General features: G+C 41.8%; 2 protein-coding genes across 2 annotated transcripts in view; both read right to left on the bottom strand.

Annotated features, from left to right (window-relative positions):
• Positions 1 to 22,766, bottom strand: part of tmem68 (transmembrane protein 68) — a 369,137-nt gene extending 346,371 nt beyond the window's left edge. The window contains exon 1 of the mRNA XM_070974633.1: positions 22,756 to 22,766. The gene's annotated coding sequence lies outside the window, so the exon portion shown is untranslated. The remainder of the gene's footprint in view (positions 1 to 22,755) is intronic.
• Positions 8,712 to 15,904, bottom strand: LOC139339150 (C-C chemokine receptor type 3-like). The gene is made up of 2 exons (XM_070974637.1): positions 15,785 to 15,904; positions 8,712 to 10,516 (listed from the first exon to the last, which is right to left on the bottom strand). Exon 2 carries the CDS (start codon positions 10,500 to 10,502, stop codon positions 9,366 to 9,368), a length of 1,137 nt encoding a protein of 378 aa, XP_070830738.1. The 5' UTR covers positions 10,503 to 10,516; positions 15,785 to 15,904; the 3' UTR covers positions 8,712 to 9,365.
• Positions 22,767 to 23,018: the final 252 nt, after the last annotated feature.

The following is a 23,018-nucleotide window of genomic DNA, read 5'->3' as shown; positions in this document are numbered from 1 at the left end:
TTCCCCCAGATAAGAGGTGACCATTATTCCATATTGGGGAAGATTTACACCAAACACTTTAAATTTTGAGGAATTTTTCTGCTGCTTTAAACACTTGTAGCATATGAGTTAAAATTGTACCATAATACAAATCACATTTCTTGATAGCCAATAAGAAGAAATTCCTTCAACCTTATCGGAGCTATTATCTCTTGCTCTAACTTTTTCCATGATGTAACTCTATCCTCCAACCAATAGCAGGGTAGGGGAATCAGTTCATTAAACCTCTAAGTTAATGTTGCATTTGTTAATAAAACAGGGGCACCAACCTTCCTCAGCTCAGAACGATTTTATTTATTATCTCTATAATGCTGATTTAATGATAATTAATGAACTAATGGTAGACCAGTCTGATAGTCTGCACGCTGCATACAGTATATTCGCTCCAGGGCGTGTCTAATGACCAATAGACTGTTGCGCATGTGGGATGGTTTACAGGCGAGCAATGTGATTTCACTTCATAGAGCGAGAATTAAGTAATGATTCGTACAAGGGACTCATCTGCTTCTCACTATGGCCAATCACATATATTCTAAATGATCAATTTCAGTGGCATTTCAACATTGTTCACAACATACAACATTTTTTTCATGAATACTGCCAACATTCTTCAATAATCATGATAACATTTTCTAATACATGATGATAATACATACATGATGACAAAGGGTATAATTAACTTAATAGGACAAAGCAATAAAGAAAGGAAGACTATATTTGCTGAGATGATTATTATTATTATTGTAACTGTCTCATGTCAAGCATATACAACCTAACTGCTACAAACCTCTAGATGGCAGTATGGTTCCATGGTAGAAACTCATACAAACTTTTTAGGAGAATTAAAATCACAGTTTTGTCATTTTATAAGCTAGAAACACTGGAAAAGCATTGATATCACACAGATTATGGATGTAGTACTGTAAGAACATCCAAAGTTAGCTCAAACATATAGATTTCATTATCCTGGTGAGATAGAAAAGAGGCACACAGACATACAAAAACAGTTTGCTTCAGGAATGTCTAATTTACAACCTATCAGCATTATCTGATTTTGGAGTTTCCTCTGAGACCCGGCACTTGTTCATTCAGATTTTTTTTCTGTCCTTATCTCTCATTGAGCTATCAAGAAAGAATTAGCATCTCCATGAGAAACATCCTGGGTGAAAGGTAACCTTTGAAGTAGAAGTGTCTGTGTGTCTTGCTCCCCTGAAAGAATGTGACATAGGGCTCTGTGTTCGACTCCGCCGGCGGCACAGTAGTCTTTTCGACCGACGCAGGCAGGCGCACGGCACACTTGGTATTTTGGTAAACTGAGGCGTACAGAGGTGTGCCAGTAGGGGGGAGGTGTTGGCATAATGAGCCTGCGCATTGGAATTTTTGACCATTTCGGTCTGCGCCGGTGGTGTAAAAGTGCGCTGAAAGCTCGTCACCTCAGACCTGGTCAACTCTGTGCGCCAGTGGCGCAAGTGGATTTTCGTAAACCGGCGGAGTTGTGCGCTCACGTCACCAACACCTCACAGTCAGGTTTCCACAGTGTCTGGCATTTCACTGCGATCAATAATTAGCAACAGCGACAATTCAATGTAACTATCTGAGTCAGCACATACAGTCAGACCTATCTCATCTGACGACATCACAAGCACGTTCGGCACGCGTAATGGTCACTCACCCTGACCGAATGTACACAAGTGAAACAGGGATGCAAACTAATCGGTTAACGTTGCTGTGCCAACCAGAAACAGCCGTGGCATCCTACAGAGCATATATACTGCATCTATCTCAGAGCACTCAAGAGACAGAGAGAGACAGACACATGGAAAAAACATAAGTGATGATCTTTGTCCGCTATTACCCACGTCATTTCATTCCACATACAAATGTAATCATAGTAATGCTTAATGCTATCTGTAACGATGGAGTACATCATTGCTTTGAGGAGGATGAGGAGTGAGGATTTACCATCTAAGGACATCACATTTAGACATCAGAATCACAAATCCTTTATTTATCCCCGAGGGGAAATTGTTTTTGTTGCAGTGCTCCTTCAAGAATATATATATATATATATATATATATATATATATATATATATATATATATATATATATATATATATATATATATATATATGATACACGATAGGATATACGGTTTACGAAAAATGCACGTGCACCGCTGGCACACAGAGTTGACCAGGTCTGAGGTGACGAGCTTTCAGCACACTTTTACACCACCGGTGCAGACCGAAATGGTCGAAAATTCCAATGCGCAGGCTCATTATGCCGACACCTCCCCCCTACTGCACCGCAACACCCATCCTGGCGCACCTCTATATGCCTCGGTTTACCAAAATACCAAGTGCGCCCTGCGCCTGCCTGCGCCGGTCAAAAATACTACTGCGCCGCAAAATATACCACAAAATATAGAACAGAATATAAAACAATATACACACAGAGAGACATGAGTGACGTTAGTCTCCTCCTGGGAAAAGTTTGGGCGTCGGACTTGCCACTTGCCATGCGCCTGGCCAGCGGCATTCTTAACGGTAAGGCGAGGAGCTGCTGTGAATGGTGAAAATTTGACTCGGCTGTGTCAAACCCACTCCATGCCTTCTCCCCTCCCTCTTTCCGAGTTGCGCCGCTGGGTGGGACTGAGATGAGAAGGAAGAGGAGATGCGCCGCCTGCGCAGTGCACGAAGTCTGCGGACATGACTCCACGCCGTGGCGCAGGCGATTGGTGGGAACTACTTTTTCTTACACTACTACTTTTTCTTACGCCTGGGTAAGTGCGTAATGTGGAAACGCAGCGGCACACTGCTCAGTCAGTCATTCAGTCTCAGGCTATAGACACTATTGCTCAGCGGAAACGCAGTCATGTGTGGAGTTATTTCAGCTCCACAGACAGCCAAGACGCGGTTTGCGATATCTGTAAACAGTAAGGAGTTGTGGCAACGCAGCAAACCTTGTGAAACGCCTCAGGTTAAACCACAACACAGAATACGAGGCATTTCTGGTGAGGCGGACAGAGGAAGAGAGTGTAGTGCAGTGTTAGGTGCTGCTGCTGGGGCAAGACAGATGTCTCTGGTGGAGTCCTTCGGTGCTGCAGGCAGGTACTATCCAGGTACAGAGGGAGGAAATATGGAGCTTTAAGCAGCGCTAAGCACTGTTGCTGTTGGAGTTGTTCAAATTAATAAATATGGTTATGAAATAAGTAACGAAATAAATACATGCTTCAGCAAATAACTGCATGAGTTCAGCTTGGAGTAATAATATGTTTATCACTGAGATAATCTCACATACACAAAAAAGCCTAGATTCATTAAGGTAAGATTTCCGAAAGAATTGATCATTTAAAGTGAATTACATAGACTAGATGTGAAAGTGTTGATGTTGGATGCTTTTGTTGAAGTATTATTTACATGTTCAGTATCTTCAAGTTAACATGTTCATGAAACGTGAATTAAAAAGCAAGTTTTAATTTTTTTATCGTAGTTCTTAATAATTAAACAATAATTTATTTTTACGGTTTTATTATTTTACTTATTTTCTTTTTTTTACTGTGTGAAACACCATTTTCTCATATTTTGTCGGATTGTGTCCTCTGTTTGGTTTTTCTGCAGTTGTATTAGCTCGGCTATATTATAAATGAGGCTGCTACCTCAAAATGTAAAATGGATTAATAAATAAATTAGTCTTACTATCTTGTATTCTTTATGAAGCTATGATTTGAAATACACTACTTTTTTTTAGATTTACCAGACACATTAGGTGTATTTGCATACACCTAGTATCGGTATCAGATTGGTATCGCCGATACCAGCCTGGTATCTCTGAACTAATAAAGATAAATCTATGTAAAATGTTCATTTTAATGACTGATATACAAGCTGGGACTGATGCTGGCAGATGTTTCCATCTTTTGAGGTCTTCTGTTTTTTTCAAAATTGATAGGTAATTTGTTTTAGCTATACATGATAAGGACATACTAATTCTAATACCCAGATACATGACCTCATTAGTAACATCGGTTTGAGGAAAGAGAGATATCTTATTTTTGTCTGTATTAATCAGCATCAATGCTGATTTTGACAAGTCAACCTTGTATTATGGCAGGTTGCCTAGGGAGAGTTTGTTGAACATCTGCCATGTAAACTTGTTGTCCACAAATAATGATACCGAGTGAGATGTGGCCCCTACTGCAATTAGGAAGATGTGAGGAGATTTTCTAATTAACTGTGCAAGTGGTTCAGTGGATAAATTAAAGATTAAAGGGGACAAAGTGTCCCCATGCCGTGTGCCCCACTGGACGTCAAAAAGATCTGAGAAACCTCCACCCACACACACTTGAGCTGATGGATTAGCATATAGCGTCTGAATCATATTGATAAATCTATCTCCAAACTTAAATTATTTTAGAACCCTCTATTCGAGGAAATCGAGTGCCTTTTTGGCATCCAAAAATAGGAAGCCGCAGGTAGATGGGATCCTATGTGTTGCGCTGAGAATGTGTAGGAGCCGTTGAACATTGTCAGGGGCCAGATTTCCAAAAAAACGTCTAATAAAGCCTGTTTGATCTGGGCTAACTAGTTTCCCAACCACTGTCTCAATTCTACTAGCTAAGATTTGGAGAATATTTTGAGATCAGCATTTATCAGTGAGGTATGCCATTGTTTGTAGCCTTAACAGCTTTTAGCAGCTCCTCCAGTGTGATTGGACAGTGGCGTAGATGACGTAGGGTTGGTGGGGTTTGTAAACCCATGGGCCCTCTTGTGGTCAAACTTTTATTATTATTTTTTTTTTCAAATGTAATGTTGTTGTTGTTGACCCTCGCAGCGGCAGGTAGCACGGAGTGTAACGTCAGACTGGGTCACTGCATTGTGTTGCATATAAGGGGGAATACAAGCGCCCCCTCCCAATTTGAACTGATCCATGCGTCTATTGATTGTGATTGGCTCAGCTGCTCAGACGACGACCGTTATTTTTCTGGAAAAAAAGAAAGAAAGAAAAAAAAGCAAGGTAGAGGCAAAGATGCTTAAAAGGAAGAAGCCACCAGAAAAAGAGATGTGTGGTGCAGATAAGCGGAGGGCAAAAAAGAAAAAGAAGTTAATTGAGGATGCGGCCAAATGCACAAAGCTGACAGATCTGTTCTGTCGTGGTGAGAGCAGCCAGGCCAGTGACGACACGGGTCCGAGCAGCAGCACGGCCACAGCAGGTAAACAAGCAGTCTGCTGTAACACGGCGCTATCATGACCTCAGACTTGAGACTAGGGTTGTCACAAGACACGACACTACCAGTAATCTGAATGTGACTGAACCTGGATCCGCTCCAGCTGCTTGGTGTGGCCACAGCCACAGGTGAAGCCCATAAACATGACGCATCATGTGTCTTTCTCCGGTCAGTTGTCATGGGAACAAGACGCTCTGACGGTGGTGCACAATACATCCATGGTTTGGAGCAGAGACAAACAAAGATGTGTGAATATATAAAACGGAGCTGAAGAATGAAACAATAAGTTAACACCAGTCAGTGGAAACAGCCTGAAAGTGAGTGAATGAGAACAACAGTTCTATCATTGAACTACTAGGAGAATAATAATAATGGCTACATGACTTCCTGTTTGTGCGGAGGCATATTCACCATTTTACCTCATGTTTCTGCCTGAGAAGTTGTTTAAGTGCAGCTTAGCCTAAAACAAGTTTGATGTGTCAGTTGTTAGTGATACAGTGCTTTTGCAAAGCACTGAACCACCATTGTTCTTCTGCGTGTTTCTTCTTCTTCTTCTTCAACTTCTTATTATTCTTCTTCCGTACAAATTTCGGTTCGCTACTAGTCAAAAACGATAGCGAGCACCCAGGCAAATTATATATCAAAACGTGCGGCTCGATCGGGAATGGGGTGCTATTATTTTTCTCAACAGAATACGCGTTTTTCGCGTCTTAATCCAATAAGAAATGAATGGGACGAGACGAAAAATGCGAAAAAATCTCTCCCTTTTTCAAAGGGTTACTGCTCGGGCATACTTTTACCTAGAGATGCCGTTCCAACTTTAAAACGTAGACACAGGACTCGTGTATGGGTGTATTAAGTCTCGTTTTGATAGGTCATATAGTTTTCGAGCAGTTGCAGTTCAATGACCGTGAGCGTTTTGGGAGAAATTCTGAGTTTATAATGGGTGTGTATTGCACGGAATGTTCATGCTAGAGTGGAGGGGATTAACTGCCAGAGTGGAGAGAAGCACTGAAAATTGTGTGAAACTTTTGTCTTTCCACGCTCCTCCAAAGCACAAATTTCGCTCTATGTGCGTGAAACTTTCCAGAATTGTAGTGCCGCTTGCACTGATTCTCACGATGTGGCTGGCTAAGCGATAGGACTTACGGTTTTTGAGTTCTCAGCCTCTGAGCGACGAGAGCGCCTCTGACCTCGCCCATAAGGTCCAATAGAAATGAAAAACAGGAGAGACAGAAACCAGCCGTTTTTTAACTCACTGTAAAATCCGCAATTTTCAGCCCAGCGAAAAAAGAAAGTGATCAGAGTGTACAGCAAAGCCTTGTGGCTCTCACGGTGAAGAAATTTCGGCAATAGGAGTTTCGGTGTCGGCGTGAGAAGCGTTTGTTGGGTGCGCAGAGGCCAAATTCAGACGTTTCTCAGACTCTCGCAGACCCGCAGGTGGCCTGATCTCAAGTTGCCGTGGCAACCTCTGAGCCTGAGTGCCTCTCCCACACACACACATATGTAGCTTTAGCTGCAGCTGTGCAGCTCAGTCAAATGGTCAGTTCTCCATTAAGCTCTGTAGTGACATGCTAACCAGCCACAGCCTAGCCTACTATTGGTGAGTTGTATGTGTTAGTGAGGTAATGAGTGATGTTGGCCTGTTAGCATTAGCCACAATGCTAACATGCTAATGCTAACATGAGGTCCTATGAACTTGTTGGTGCCTGGAGGTATACCTGTTGATGCTAACATGCTAGAGGTTCTTAATGTGTTATGTGACATGCTAATGTTAGCATGCTAATGCTAACATGCTAACATGGGTTAAAATGATTGGTAAAGGCATTCTAAGGGTGTTTGAGACCTTCTCAATGTGTTTTCTGACATGCTAATGTCAGCTAAGCATTGTCGCCGATGCTGAAATTGGGTCCCATGAACGGGTTTGACTTTGATATCGGGCTGCCGTGCTAATAGCCACGCGCACGGCCCGGCGTTTGGCACACGGCCCGGCGTTTGCGCACTGTATCACTCTCCAAATTTCCCGCCGAGGGGAATTTGTCTAGTTGTTGTTGTTGTTGTTGTTATTAGGCCTATTATTATTATTATTTAATAAAGTAGCCCAATGATTTCAGAAGCACATGCTTTTTTTTTCAGTTGTGGTATCGAATAGAGTATCGAGAATTTCAATTCTAATCACTGTCATGGTGTATTCCTGGCTGACTTATTCCTTACTTTTTTGGCTATTCGCATGTGCAATGTCGGGCCCCTTTGACCTCAAAACCCATGTGGAATACAGCTATGCCACTGTGATTGGAGAATCCAGAGCTTCGTCTTCCTCTAATGACAACTCTGCGAAATCTAAACTTTTGTTAGAGGGTACTGATTGGCTTGTATATAAATCTGTAACATAATTCTTAAATGTCTCATGAACTTCCTCTGTTGATGATACTAAACCTTGCTTAGCACATCTCATTGCAGGTATGGATGTTCTAGCCTCCTGTTGCTTGAGAGTCAATGCCAAAAGATGTCTTTGTCTGCTCCCTTCCGCATTGTATTTGTGTTTAGTTAACTTATATGGATCATATATTCTGCCCTACTTCTTAATAAATCATTTAGCTCTGCTTGTCTCATTTTGAGCTCAGTTTCTTTTGTTGTGGTGTATCCTATCGTTCTCTAAATTACTACTTTGTTTTTCTAGGGTAGGAATCGTTTGAGTACATTTTTTATGTAAATGGGAGCTAAACTTTATAGCATTATTTTGGATGAATCCCTTGATGGAGGCCCAAACTACTGTCATATCTGAGATACTATTATTACTTATATTTGTGAATTCAGTCAGTCCTGTCCTCAGTTGGGCTAGGAATTCTTCATTTTTTCTGAAGATCATTTTTAAAAATAAAATTTGTTAAATTAAAGAAAATCAGTTACTGAGCAAAAAGAGACCTAAAAACACTTAACACAAAAAAGAGAATCCTCTAACTTTATGGAAGTTCAATACTAAATTGCTGGAGCACCCCTTTTCCATATGATGTAACAAAAATGAATGCTAATTTCTTATTTGTTTTTAACATAATGCCTCAAACCAAATGTTCAAATTACCTGAAAGTTAGAAAAGTGCTTTTAATGCTGCTGATAAGATGTTAAAACAACCAGTCTATGTTTTTCATATACTTGTCAAAAATGTGTTTGGCAGTAACACTGACTCATACTGTATGAATCATAAAACCTTTTTGATCACAATATTTTAACGTATTAAGACTATGTCCACATACCCTTAATTTATGTTGTTTCTCAAGACCTGACTACACTGACTCACTAGAGAAATGTACTGAGCTGACAGAAAACTTCTCCAGATGCTGTATCAGAAAAGGGAAACGATCATTTGTTCAGTCCCACAAAATACAACACTACTGGGAATAAAAAAAAAGAAAAAAGAATTAGTTTCCATAAAAAGACAGATGTCACAGGGGCACAGTTTGATGTATTTATTGCAAAGTTAAGATACAGTTCTCTTTAAAGCGCTTGGACAAGGTGTGTCAAATGCAACACATTTCTTCACAGGCATTTTGCATCTACCATTGAATCAACAAAACTGGAACACTCAGTATAAGGACCAAACCAGGAGCAGGTCTAATCAATGTAAAAATCATTAAGCCACACATAGAGACATAGGCTACTTTACGTTTCTCAAGAAAGCAACTTTTCACAATCACTTCACATTAACTTCTGTCTATGTCCTTCACTCGGCTGCTGCAGGTCTGCCTCAGCTCAAACTTTAAACCTCAATAATCGGCTACCTGAAGATACTGATAATTCATTCTTGATTTTGAACACAGCAATTAACAAACATTTCATCACATTTTCAAATTTTCAAAATCAATAAACTCAAATTTCAAATCAGAATGCTTTATCGAGAATTTCAACATAAATATATAACATGCTAAATACTGTAAGTAGTATGATAAAAGGTAACAACTCTTTCATTTTCTAATGAGCTAATTTAGCTAAAGATTATATGTTATCAGAGTTCATTTTTGTTGAAGCAAGAGAAAATAATGGTTTAAGCCACAATTTCAGCTTATTCTCTAAATGCTGATCATTCATATTTCTAAATCCTAAAAACTTGTAGTCCCACCCTGTGTGTGTGTGTTCCTGTCTGTCTGTCTCTGTCTATCTGTCTTGTACTCATAAGCAGAATGTGGTGTCCTCTGTGATGTGGTTCTGGTGCTCTGGCTGCTGAGGCTAATGTGTCTCTTCAAACAGGGGATCTTTGTTGCTATCAGCCTTTTGAAGTGACTTTGGAATTTCTTTCCCACAAATGTGTAAAACACAGGACTAATGCAACAATACAAATAGGCTATGTTCCGGGTCACATACAGTGCATAATCCAAACTCTCAGAGTAAGAACATGAGTCATGAGTCTGAATAGCTTGAAGGAGGATGACAATATTGTACGGCGTCCAGCAGGCGAAGAAGGTGAAGATTATGACAAATATGAGCTTGATGGTGCGGCACTTCTCCTTCATACGGGTGGACAGGATGCGGACAGTGATGCTGATGTAGCAGTACATCACCAAGAACAGAGGGAGAAGGAAGAAGAGCAGGAATTGTTGGTAATAACTGACCAGGCGCCAGCGTTCCATGGTGTCCTCAGGGTATCCTGACTCATCACACATGAGTCCATTGAATGGACTCTCCCACACATTTTGGAGAACCAGCTCTTTCACACTTGCCACAATACTGATGCACCAAACTGTGACTGATGCAATGATGGCATATGCCCTTTTCCTGGTTTTGGCTGCTGCCACTGCATGCACCACTGCAAGATATCGGTCAAATGTCATGAGTGTAAGGAAGAGAATGGAGCTGTAGAAGCCAATGAAATAGGCACTGCTGACTATCTTGCACAAAGCCATGCCAAATATCCACTCAGACAGATGGTACGTTGCCCAGAAGGGGAGACTGGAGGCAAAGAGAATGTTGGAGAGGACCAAATTCAGGAGGAAGATGTTTGTGACTGTGTTGAGCCTCTCATACTTGTAGATGATGAAGAGGACAAGCCCGTTGCCAAGGTAACTCAGGAGAAAGTTGGCATAGTAGAAAACTGGGATGAATCTGGCACCAAACTGGTTAAGAATCTTCTTTGAACAGAGCTGTGCAGCATTACTGACGACGTAACTCAGGTCAGTTGTGTTATCAGTTTCATTGAGTAGCTCCAAGAAGAGCAGATAATGGTCTTCTTCATTACCCATGGCTTTGGTTTGTCCTGTGGCACATAGACATTACAGGTACAACATGTAAGAATATGAAGCAATTTACATGTATTAATTGCTTTATATTGGCAATGTGTAAAGGGACTGTAATGTAACTTATAAAATGAGACCTTCCCCAACTTCTTTTGTTGGCCCTAACAATGTGAGGACTGATTTCTATGAAGGACTTCTTCATCCTTCTTCTATGAAGGATGCGGTTTTTACCAGAAAATCAAAATGATGTGACATTTATGTGCACCCCCAAATGCCTTACCTTTTTTGCTCTCCTACAGTGCCAACGGAGTATAACACTAAATGAGTCCGCTAACATCAACAATCCACTAGCACCCAGGATAACACAGATTCCAACACAAATTTGAAAGTCAAAGCTAACATTACTGCAAAGCATGTGCAAGAATTGCTAGCTGGCAAACAGCAATAGCTGTTAGTACAGCAACAATACCATCTTGAGTGGATAACATCAACTAGTTTACCCTGGAGGCTGATCTGGCTGGTGGGCCAAACTGGCTACCGTGCCCTTTGCGAACTACTTTATATGCTCATGTTATAAAGCATCAAATGCCGGATCCATGCAGTGTAACTAAGACACAGCTAGCTTGCTAACCCTAGCTTGCTAATGATATCACTAGCAAAATACTGTCTGAGTGCATAGTCCGATAGCTTAAATTACTCCACCACATAACTTAAACAATGATACTAACATATGTTATGATAAATGTATTGATTCAGCCAACAATAACTGTTTTATCTTTGGCAGTATCAATGGTCTGAAGTCCAATTTTCCTGTTTTACCCTCCACTCCATTCAGAAGTCCCATCTTACTGTCTGAATTTGCTCCTATGTTCCTGCAGATCCTTTTTAACACTGTGGGCTCTATTTTCGACTCTGCCGCCTGCACAGTAGTATTTTCGACCGGTGCAGGCAGGCGCAAGGTGCACTTGGTATTTTGGTAAACCAAGGTGTACAGAGGTGCGCCAGGATGAGCGTTGTGGCACAGAAGGGGGGAGGTGTCGGCATAATGAGCCGGTCTGCGCCAGCGGTGTAAAAGCGTGCTGAAAGCTCGCCACCTCAGACCTGGTCAACTCTGTGCGCCAGCGGCGCAAGTGGATTTTCGTAAACCGGCGGAGTCATGCGCTCACATCACAACACCTCACAGTCAGGTTTCCACAGTGTCTGGCATTTCACTATGATCAATAATTAATTGATCACAGTGCAACAGCCGCAGTTCAATGCAACTATCTGAGTCAGCACATACAGTCAGACCTAAATTTAAATATTCTGATTGGTATCTCCTCTGCCACATCGAAAGTGCGTTCAGAACGCGTAATGGTCACCTGGCCGAATGTACACAGGTGAAACAGGGATGTCCGGTGATCTGTGACTCAAATTGCCTGGTGACAAACGTGTATGCCAATTTCCCCGGGTCGGCACATGACTCGTTCATCGTGGTGAATTCCAGCATCCCTACAGGGGGACACCCCTCTGGATGGGTGGCTGCTAGGTGATAACGCCTATCCACTGAAAACGTGGTTGATGACGACATATATCACACTGTCAACAAGACGGCAGCGTGGTTTTAATGGTGTTTTCAGCAGTGCTCGGTCAGTCATCGAACGCACACTGCGATCAATAATTAGTAACAGCGACGATTCAATGCAACTATCTGAGTCAGCACATACAGTCAGACAGTTTTGATCAGCATCTCATCTGACAACATCGCAAGCGCGTTCGGCACGCGTAATGGTCACTCACCCTGACCGAATGTACACAGGTGAAACAGGGATGCGAACTAACCGGTTAACATCACTGTGTCAACCAGAAACAGCCGTGGCATCCTACAGAGCATATATACTGCATCTATCTCCGAGCACTCGAGAGACAGAGAGAGACAGACACATGGAAAAAACGTAAGTGATGATCGTTGTCTGCTATTACAGTACCCACGTCATTTCATTCCAAATACAAATGTTATCATTGTAACGCCACATTTGTTTATTTTCCAATGTGTAGGTATATAGATCTTTTAAAAGACATTTATGTTGAATTTATATACCAGTAGTATGTTTCTCATTTGTATTGGGTTTCCCTCTTATGGACATAATGCACAACAATAGATATTTGAGTTGTACAAACCTAAATGTTTTTCTAAAGGAATGTTCTAACATCATTTTTGGCCAATTTTGACAGCCCTGATATAAAATGGCTGCCATAATGTAATTTTGTTCTTAGTTATGGAAAATAATTCTCTTTAAATGTCTCTTTAATAATAGGTTAATAATTGCAGCTCTGGAGCACATTATTAATAAATATCATTTAGCTTGATCAGAAAATACTGTAGCTCATTCTTCCAGTCAATTGTTTGAGTTCAGAGAATGTGTAGTGTGCTTCTTGCATTACCTATTTACTAATGGCACTGTTTCATGTGTTCCACAGAGGAGCTGCATACTTCTGCCACAATGTGGCACTGGCAATAACAATGAACATGAATTATCTCTCCAGGGGCCTCTCATAACCAGGAGGTGGGCGAGAGGAAGAGCAAGAGGACGTCCAGATGAACCCGGTCCCCTCATAGAGAGGGCCCTTGTACAGTGATTGGCTGAAGCGGAAATGAGAGCAGGACAGCACACTCTCATGTTAGAGGCGGGGCTGAGCATTTCACCCTGCTACACAAATAAAACAATGTCCTATACTATGTTTGTGAATAATGCACTCACATCAGCTTGACTTACATTTAATTTTCAATTAAAGTGACATTGTGTGTCCAATCTTTCCAGTTTGTGTGGGTGCACACGTCCTGGAAGACTTCAGGGTCCCAGACAAACAGAAGGAATTCTGGTCACATATTATCTGATTTTGGACCCTATTTTCCCATGTTTTTTGTGTCCAAGTGACAAACAGAGAGAATCCTTTTTGAATTATTTTTTTCGGTATTGGGTGATTATATATTAGAATTTAGAATTTAGACAGCCCTCGTTGACATGTAGTAAGAAAAAAAATAATATACTTATAGTATAATATACATACAAACAAACTATTTATAGAGGGTAAGTTCATCTTAAATGTAGAAATAATACTGCTACTCTCTAGATAGAAGTGTTTTTGTATGAAAACCCACATTTTGAATTTAATAAAGAATCCTGACAAATAAGCCTGATGACTAATTTTAACTGACTTATATGCATTAGAAGGCACAGCTTCCATGTCCAATATGATGGCTGTCCCTAGAAATTGTGGGGATTGGTGTTGGATGTATGGAGTGTTCAAAGCCAGCAACATGATTTTTAAGTGCACAGTAAACTACAGCTACCATGTAGAATAGTGATGCACGATGACTCACCTCATACACAAACAAGTTGCTCTGTCTGACTCACATTGCAAAACTATATCTGCATCTGTAATTTGCTCACACAGACGATTTTTTAGTACACTAACAGACATTTGCTCCCACCTACTTACTTAGCTATAAAGCAATGGTGTAATGTTAGAACTTCTGATTGCCTTTTACTGGTCACGAGGAATGCCAAGAACACTAGCATACTGTAACCTAAGACAAGCTACGGTTAGCCAGCTATGCAGCATGTATGCAGGCATTATAATGCCCACTGAGGGGCAATCTGTAAATGGTATGCTTGGTAGTATCATGAAGGCAATGGGCCAAATAAAATATAGGAATATCCAGCATTGTGCAATGTAGCACTGTGTTGATGCTGTCTTTCTCAATTCTACATCACAAACCCACTTTTTGTTTGCACTACTGTTTCAAAGGTAATATATGCTCACATTATCCATTTCACCTGGTGCAATTTCTAAGGTGTGTATTTCTCTCAACTGTGCACTAACACTATTTTTTATCCATATTGGCAACTGTATTTTTTATAAACTATATATTGTGCATGTACATAAACTCAGTATTTCTCAAGCAAAATCATATTTCATCAATACATTACATGTCATGTCAGTATTTTTTCTCATAAGACTACTATGAGATATATAGGATATTTAACAGACATTTCAAGCTTTTGGTGCATATTTTCCTTTTCAAATTATACAGTTTCCAACTTGTGTCATAGTGTACTACCACATTCTTATCTAGCAGACAATAGGGTGTTAAAATGAACTGTGCTGTTTCCAACTCCATAAGCTTTCCTGCAGATGCAATGTGTGCTTGTGCCTGTTAGCTAATTTCCTGACACCAAACTGTCTGCACCCACGTTGGAGGAGAGGTGGAACTGAGACTGTATTTCTGCTGACTATGTGGTATGGTGCAATATTGGTGCTCATTTTAGCATGGAATTGCATTTACATTGAAGCCTGCTCAAAGTCAGACTTCCACATAAGAGTTCCGCATAAGTGTGAAGACCATTGTTTAATGAGTGATTATTCTACAACAACTTGTAGAATGCTGGATCGTTTCTTTAAGATCCTAACCCTGATATATATTTAGAGTGCTTTTCTCCCGTCACCAACCAACTTCAACGATTTTTTCATTTTAACCCTCAAACACAGTCTTTTAATGTAGCTGTAATTAAACCTCCTCAACTCCAAACCTATATCTAACCTTTCCTTTTTTTCAAAGATGTTTCAGAGAGCAGTCACCAATTATTTGTGTGACTTTCTACATAACATTAGTTTATTTGAGGATTTTCAGTCAGGATATAGGGTGCATCATAGCATAGAAACAGCTCTAGTGAAAATTACAAATGACTAATTGCATCAGACAAAGGATTTGTCTCCGTACTGGTCTTGTTAGATCTCAGTCCTGCAATCAACACCAGAAACATTTAACTGGCATTAAAGGAAACACATTCAGCTGGTTTACGTTGTATTTATCATATCGATGTCAGTTTGTACATGTTAATGATGAATCCTTTCCAATTAGTTCCACAAGGTTCTGTGCTTGGACTGATTCGATTCCATGTAATTGAAAACAATTCAGTTCAATACATTTAGAAAAATCTGATGTGACATTGAAAAAAATGTCTCATGAATCATTTTAATCTTGTATTTGAAGCTGAGAGTTCAGGTTACTACTAGTGCTGTATTTGATCTGATGAAAACTATTTAAAGAGACACTTCACCCTTCACCATGCATTTCATAACTAAAAAATACCCTTGTTAAACAGCACATTTAACCAGCAAAATATGCACATGAACATTTCACACCGAAGCATAAACTGTTAAAGACACATTACTGTAAAAAATTAATAAATGAAAAAGAATTTGACTCTTGATGTCACCATTATAAGGCTGATTGAACTCACCAGTGCAGTTTTATAGGTTTGCAGTAGAAGGAGGACAATGAGGAGCAGGAAGAAGCACTGACTGATTCTGGAGTATTCACTGCAGCTGAGTAGGCATGAGAGATTTAGTGACAAGAGGCTAGCCTCTGCCAAAAGACCTTAAACCGAAAATGCACTATAGTGTGTGTGTGTGTGTGGGGGGGGGGGGGGGGGGGGGGGTACTCAGCAGTCCAGCAGTCCAGGCTTTAGCTGTAGCTATTTGTATTGCTGTCAACACCACTGACTTAATAACTTAATATGTAGGGCTAATGTGTAGGTCTATTGAAATTCTGCACATTTTAATGCTGTGCAAATTATGTGAACAATTGTAAGGGAAATTCTCCTTGTTGCTCATTGAGAGTTGCTAATTCTCTGAAGAATTATAACTCGGTGTGATTGTTATGTGCTGGGGGCAAGAACTGGTTCCGGAGGCTTACCAGCAGAAATTCCGCAAACTAAGATGACAGTGTTACCAATCATATGTGGAATTTGTGAGAGAAAAGGAGGCTCTCTTTGATAGGTGGTGCTCCTCTCAAAATGTTACTGGGTTTAATCAGCTTAAGCAGCTAATATTGATGGAGGATTTCAAAAATTGCCTCCCTGATAAAGTAACCACGTATGTGAATGAAAATAAAGTTACTGACGTGTCTAAAGCTGCCGTGCTCATTGACGAGTATGTGCTATCACACAAGTCTGGGTTTGCAGAGCACCCTTTTGCTTTTAAAAGATCTGACCGAGCTAATGGTAATGGCAAGGAAAGCAGAAATGTACCTGTGCCCATTGAACCAGTTGCTGGCTCTGTGTCCAACGTTGACGTTAAAATGGATGTACCGGAGGCCAAGAGTAAAGATGATGTGACATGTTTCTATTATAAGAAGAGAGGCCATGTCATTTCTGCCGGTGCTGAAGAAAAAAAAAAACGTTAAACCTGTGGCTTTAATCAAAACTGCGAAGCATGTTAGCCAGTCACTTCAGTATCTAAAACCTTGTGACTATGCTGACTTTAAGCCTTTTGTGATGAATGGATGTGTGTCTTTGTCCAGCAATGGTGAAAAGATCCGAGTGAAGATTTTGCGCAATACTGCAGCCTCTAAGTCTTTTATCCTTGAGGGTGTTTTGCCGCTGAATATTGTCACCGCTGTTGGCTCGGATGTCCCTGTGCTTGGTTTTAATATGCAGGACATTGATGTTCCCTTACACAAAATAGTGATCCAGTCAGACCTGTGGTCGGGAGACACAGTGGTTGGTGTGCGTCCTCACTTCCCGTTAAGTGGGGTTTCTGTGATAATGGGAAACGATTTGGCAGGAGGCAGAGTATTCGTTACACCTGAGGTTACACCTGTCCCTGTGGTGTGTAAACGTCCTGATGAGCTTGCACGGGAGTATCCAAATGTCTTCACATCTTGTGCCGTTATGCGTGCAGCTGCAAAACCAGACAAGGAGCAGGATAAAGATGACATTGATTTGAGTGAAAGTTTCATGTGCGGGCTCAACGCCAAATCTGGTAGTGAACCCTCGTTAACTGCAAAGAACAGGGCAAAATGTGACATGAACATAACTGATGTGAGTGGTCACTGTCCAGACAGCAGTTGATTGCTGACCAGAAAAATGGATGGAAGTTTGGCACATCTGTTTGAAGATGCTGTGACTGGGGACAGCAGTGAATCAATGTCTACCGGTTACTTTGTGGAAGGCGGGTTGTTGATGCATATATGGACACCGCTTAATGTCTCCTGTTGAAGAGTGGATTGTAGTTATGCAGATTGAATCCACTTGCTGGCCATCTTGGCATTAACAAAACTTATTATCGCATTCTGCGTCATTTCTTTTGGCCGGGGTTAAAAGGCGATGTAACACGCTTTTGTAAATCATGTCATTGGTTTCTGGAAAACCCAATCAGACCACTCCTCCCGCTCCTCTCTTCTCTAATTCCAGCTGTTGCAAAACACTTTGAGCGCGTACTGGTAGACTGTGTGGGTCCGCTGCCTCGAACAAGATCAGGAGATAAATTCCTAATAACTGTCATGTGCCCAGCTACCCAGTTTCCAGAAGTTTTTCCTGTTGCCTCACATGGTACAGATGGATCAGGGCTCAAACTTTATGTCAAAAGTGTTCACCCAGGTCCTCAAACACCTTAAAATACTTCACTGTCACTCCAGCGTGTATCATCCTGAGAGTCAAGGCGCACTAGAGCATTTTCAGCAGACGCTGAAAATGATGCTGCGTACTTACTGTCTGGAGTTCGACAAAGACTGGGATGAGGGGGTTCATTGGCAAATGTTCGCTATACGGGAGGTGGTTCAGGAGTCACTTGGTTTCAGTCCCTCAGAGCTGGTCTTTGCACACACTGTCCGTGGCCCGTTGAAATTGTTAAAAGACAAGTGGTTGTGTGGGGAAACAGAATCTGTTGGACTATGTCAGTCGGTTTAGACTGAAATTGCGCAGTGCGTGTGAAATTGCTATAGGCAATCTTGAAGTCACACAGGCCAAGATGAAGTCTTGGTTTGATAAGAAAGCTAAGATTAGAGAATTCAAACCTGGGGAAAAAGTATTGGTGTTATTGCCCATTCCTGGCTCCAGTTTGCAGGCACGGTACTGTTGGCCCTTACATAGTAAAAAACAGAGGTGGTGATAGGGACTATCTGATCTCCACCCCTGACTGTCACCATGCAACACGTCTGTGCCATGTAAATATGTTGAAGGCGTATTTTGAAAGAGTGGAGTCATTTGTGTCTGAGTCAGGAAATCCTGTTGTGGTCCCTGGGGAGCTGTTCAGTGACACTGGTGCTGAACGCTCCCAGCCGCGTGTCAGTGCGTGCGCTCCCGTACAGTGGTACGGGAGCTGTCCAGTTCAGCACCCCCTGAAGATGACAGCTTGTCTGTGGCTTTGACACAGGGAAAGTTTGCCAATTCAGTCGCATTACAGAATTTGCCATTGTTACTGTCCCATCTGTCTGTCTCGGAGCAGGCTGACTGCTCAGCCATGATATTGAGGTGGGTGACGCTAGGCCAATAAAACAGCATCCATATAGGGTAAATCCTGACGTGTAGTTGTTTGAAAAACAAGTCGACTACATGGTGCAACATGGCATAGCCGAGAGTAGTAGCAGTGCATGGAGCTCTCCGTGTCTACTGACAATAAAAGTCACGGGTGATGACCGTTTTTGCAAAGACTTCAGGAAAGTCAATGGGGTAACTAAACCAGATTGTTATCCACTGCCGAGAATGGAGGATTGCGTAGATCATGTTGGCGCAGCCAAGTATGTTACAAAGCTTGACTTGCTTAAGGGATATTGGTAAGTCCCTTTAACAGAGCACGCCAAGGCGATATCCGCGTTTGTTACACCCGACGACTTCCTCCAGTACACGGTCATGGCTTTCAGCATGTGCAACGTGCCAGCTACATTTCAAAGGCTGATGAATGTGGTGCTGTCTGGGTTGTCTTTTTGTGAAGCGTACCTTGATGACTTGGTTATTTGTTCGTCCTCATGGGGAGAGCATTTGGATCATGTGGGCAGGGTCTTTGAGCATCTGCAGGAGGGAAATTTGACATGAATCTGTCAAAGTGCGAATTTGGCAAAGCCACTGTAACCTACTTGGGGAAACAGGTGGGGGGAGGCCAGGTGCGCCTGGTTCAAGCTAAGGTTGCGGCTATTTTAGTGGTTCCGCCTCCCACCAACCGTACTGAGCTTCACCTGTAATTGGTTATGGTCGGTTATTATAGGGGCTTTCGCAAGAACTTTTCAGCTGTGGCTGCTCTTTTAACTGACCTTCTTAGCCCGAAAGTTGATTTCTGTTGGTCTGATGTGTGCCGGTCTGCCTTTGATAACACGGAGGCACTTCTTGTTAAGGCCCCCGTGTTGGCTGCACCATGCTTTGAGAGACCTTTTAAGCTAGCCGTGGACGCGTGCGACTCGGGTGTGGGTGCCGTGCTCCTGCAGGATGGTTGTGATGGAGTCAAGCATCCTGTGTCGTTTTTTTCCAGGAAGCTTGACAAGCAACAGCGGTGGTACTCCACGATTGAAAAAGAAGCGCTGGCTTTGGTTATGGCCGTGGAGCACTTTGAGGTGTACGTGGGTGGTTCTAGTGTGCCTGTGGTCGTGTATATGGACCATAATCCCCTTGTTTTCCTCAGACGCATGTGCAATAAAAATCGTAGACTAATGAACTGGTCCTTGCGCTTGCAGCAGTTCAACATCGTAATCGAGCACATTCGTGGAAAAGACAATGTAGTTGCCGACGCGTTGTTGCATCTTTGAGATACTTGACACAGTACTTAATAAGCTAGGTTTTTTTCTTTTTTTTTCTGTCGCTATTCAGGCTTATTCAGTGACTCTGGGTGGGGGTGTTATATGCTGGGGGCACATTTTTCACCCTTTTCCTTGGTTGGTATATTTTCCCTCGCTATTTATGTTGAATCTAGTTTGGTATTTTTTCCTTTTTGAAGTTATGTTTGTCTTTGGTAAGTCTTTTCTTATAGACTTATTTCGTTATTAGGTTTTGGGTTTTTTTTTTACTTTATTGCGCTCCTGCTCCTCCTATAAATAGGCTGGTTTCAGGGCGCTCTCGCTCTCTCTGGCTTCTTCTTGCTTCTCTCACCTCACTGGCTCCACCTCGCTACCTGCGGCGCGCCTCGTTTCCGTGCGTGCTTTTTGCCATCAGCTGGTCCACGCTGCCGGCTTCCATCATGCCAGTCAGGTCGCTGTTTTTCTTTTGTTAGTATGGTCTTCTTTTCCCATTTGACCTGGTGGGATCGGCCGCCCTGTTTTCACTCTTTTCTTTGGTTTGGGTTTAGTTTGCGGTTTTCTTTTAGCTCGGCCCCCTTTGGTTTTGTTTGGCCGACCAGCCAGGTCCACCTGTCAGTTTATTACTTTGATTAGTTTTTGGGCACGGGGGTTGTTAAGGGTTTTTTTTCCCCCTCCTCTTTCAACAACAGTTGAAAACATCCAACTTAATGAAAAAAAAAATTTAAAGTTTAAACCCTTAATTTTGTTTCCTGTGTCCTTTATAAATATGTTTGTCCCTTCTTATGGGTCATAACAGTGATGAATCAGGTCTCTTTAATACATGCAGCATGGAGGGAAGACTCATGCAGACTCTGTCCAGATCTCCACGTCTTGGCTTTTATATTGTTAGCAACAAAAAGGACAACTGGTTGTCACATGCAGCTGTTATTGGTAAATCAGTCCCTTAAAACAATGACCATTTGGGGGAGTTCACTCATCCTGTTTCCCAGGGTTCATACTATACCATAAACTCCTCAGCAGCAGCGACTGGCCCATAGGGGGCGCTGGGGCCTCGCCCCACCAGCTGTGGAGGGCAAAGATATTTTTTGCGTTTTTTTAATCAATGTCAGTTTTTATTTAATAGCATGTGTGTGTGTGTGTGTGTGTGTGTGTGTGTGTGTGTGTGTATGTGTGTGTGTGTGTCCCTACATGCAATTTAAACCAAACCAAACCAACCAACAGTGAAGTTCCACTGACAGACAGTGTATCATTGTCTCATGGGACGCTCGGCAAAGCGCCTCTGATTTGCAGCTAAACAGCCAATCCGATTATGGTTGCGAGGGAAATATTATGAATAATTGGCCTATCAACGTCGCCAAATGTAACGCCTGTGGGGAACTGGAAACGTAGCCCCAACAGCTACGTAAAATGCGTGAAGGTTTAGGATTGCTAGAGCTACGTGAGGAGCCAGCGATAGGTTTTATTTGTAGTGCGACTCCCAGACTCTGTCCTACGGGGAGAAAAATACAGCGATGAGGTAGAGAGATGATGGTGATGGCGGTAACTGGAGTTCAAGAGCAGCTTCCACCAAATTCGGTGAAATTATTATTAATGTACCCTTTTGCAAGACGGACGACAGAGGAAAAACTTCTCGTTAAGGAGCTGGGACCCGACAAGCCTGAAATCAACATTTCCCAGCAAACCAAGGAGAACTGTACAAACAAAGTTTTTGTCGGAGCTGGTTCAACCGTAAGAAGTGGCTGGCAGGTTGTGGTGCAGCCTATGCACTTTTCTGTTTCCCCTGTATCCTCTTCAGAAGTTTCAAATGTGATTCAACTTGGACAAAGACTGGACTAACTGACTTAAAGCACCTCTCCAAATGGATCAAGAAGCATGAGAGATCCAAAGTTCACATGGAGAACTGCGTAAAGCTAGCAATATAGCTAGATGATGGGCAACACATTGCTGTAAGAAGGCACAATGAAGAGGTAGATAAATACTGTATGTAATAATAATATACTTTTGGAGACTGTTTTGTTGTTTCTCTCAGGCTGTGACATGCAGTGACAAATTTTGCTGCTTCTATGGCACTCCAAGTAAATGTTGCATTTTTTTCTTGATTAGAGAAGGTATTAAAATCATCAATAAAATCAATCATCATCAATTATGTTTAATTTTTGAACTTGCTTCTCAATTCTTTGTATATGTCACATTTTAATAGGAAATGTTCTGTTTCATTCTCTCTTCATATAATAACTCAACCCACACTCACCTTAGACACTTCCCCGCTCCTTCTTCTTTCAACTATGACTGCTAACATAGCTGAAGTCAATGCCATTCTTGGTATTGTTATCTTCTTCAAGGGTGCCACTCTTGCCTTTCCAAAGAGAAAAGATGAACCTCATTTTCAGACTTTAAGCAGTCATCCACGTTAAAATTGTTCAGGACCGTTTCCACAGCTTCTTTGGAGTACTGCTCGTGGTTATCTTCTGCAGTTGTTTTCAGGGCACAGCTTTCTGAAGATGCACTGTCATCCTGTATTCGGTCAAGTTTTGTTCAATATCACCGTTAGGTCACCACAGGAACTGCAGGAAGTTCGAGTCATCAGCGTTTACTTGGACTTGATGGTACACTCCCTCTATCAGTTCAGTTCAGTTTAACTTTATTGTCCCAAGTGGGAAACTTGTTTTACAGTCAGGACAGACCATATAAGGACATAAGGGCAACACAAAACACAAAATGCAAACACGATACACACAGCTGTAAAAACAAAAAAATAAAAACAACAATAGAACCATCCTATAAAGTGCAAGTTAAATGTGCCTATTTGTCATAATTTAAAAGTGTTATTGCACGGGAAATGAAGGAGTTTCTGCTCCTATTGCACTTAGCCCTGGGCACTCTAAATCTGCGACCTGAGGGAAGGGACTCAAATTCCCTGTGAAGAGGATGACCTGTGTTTGCCAGTATCGCCCTGGCTTTACGAAGGA

The sequence above is a fragment of the Chaetodon trifascialis genome, chromosome 11 (genome assembly GCF_039877785.1).
Source record: "Chaetodon trifascialis isolate fChaTrf1 chromosome 11, fChaTrf1.hap1, whole genome shotgun sequence".
NCBI classification, from domain to species: Eukaryota; Metazoa; Chordata; class Actinopteri; order Chaetodontiformes; family Chaetodontidae; genus Chaetodon; species Chaetodon trifascialis.
Note: the sequence above shows the minus strand (reverse complement) of the source record. Positions and strands in the feature narration are given on the sequence as shown.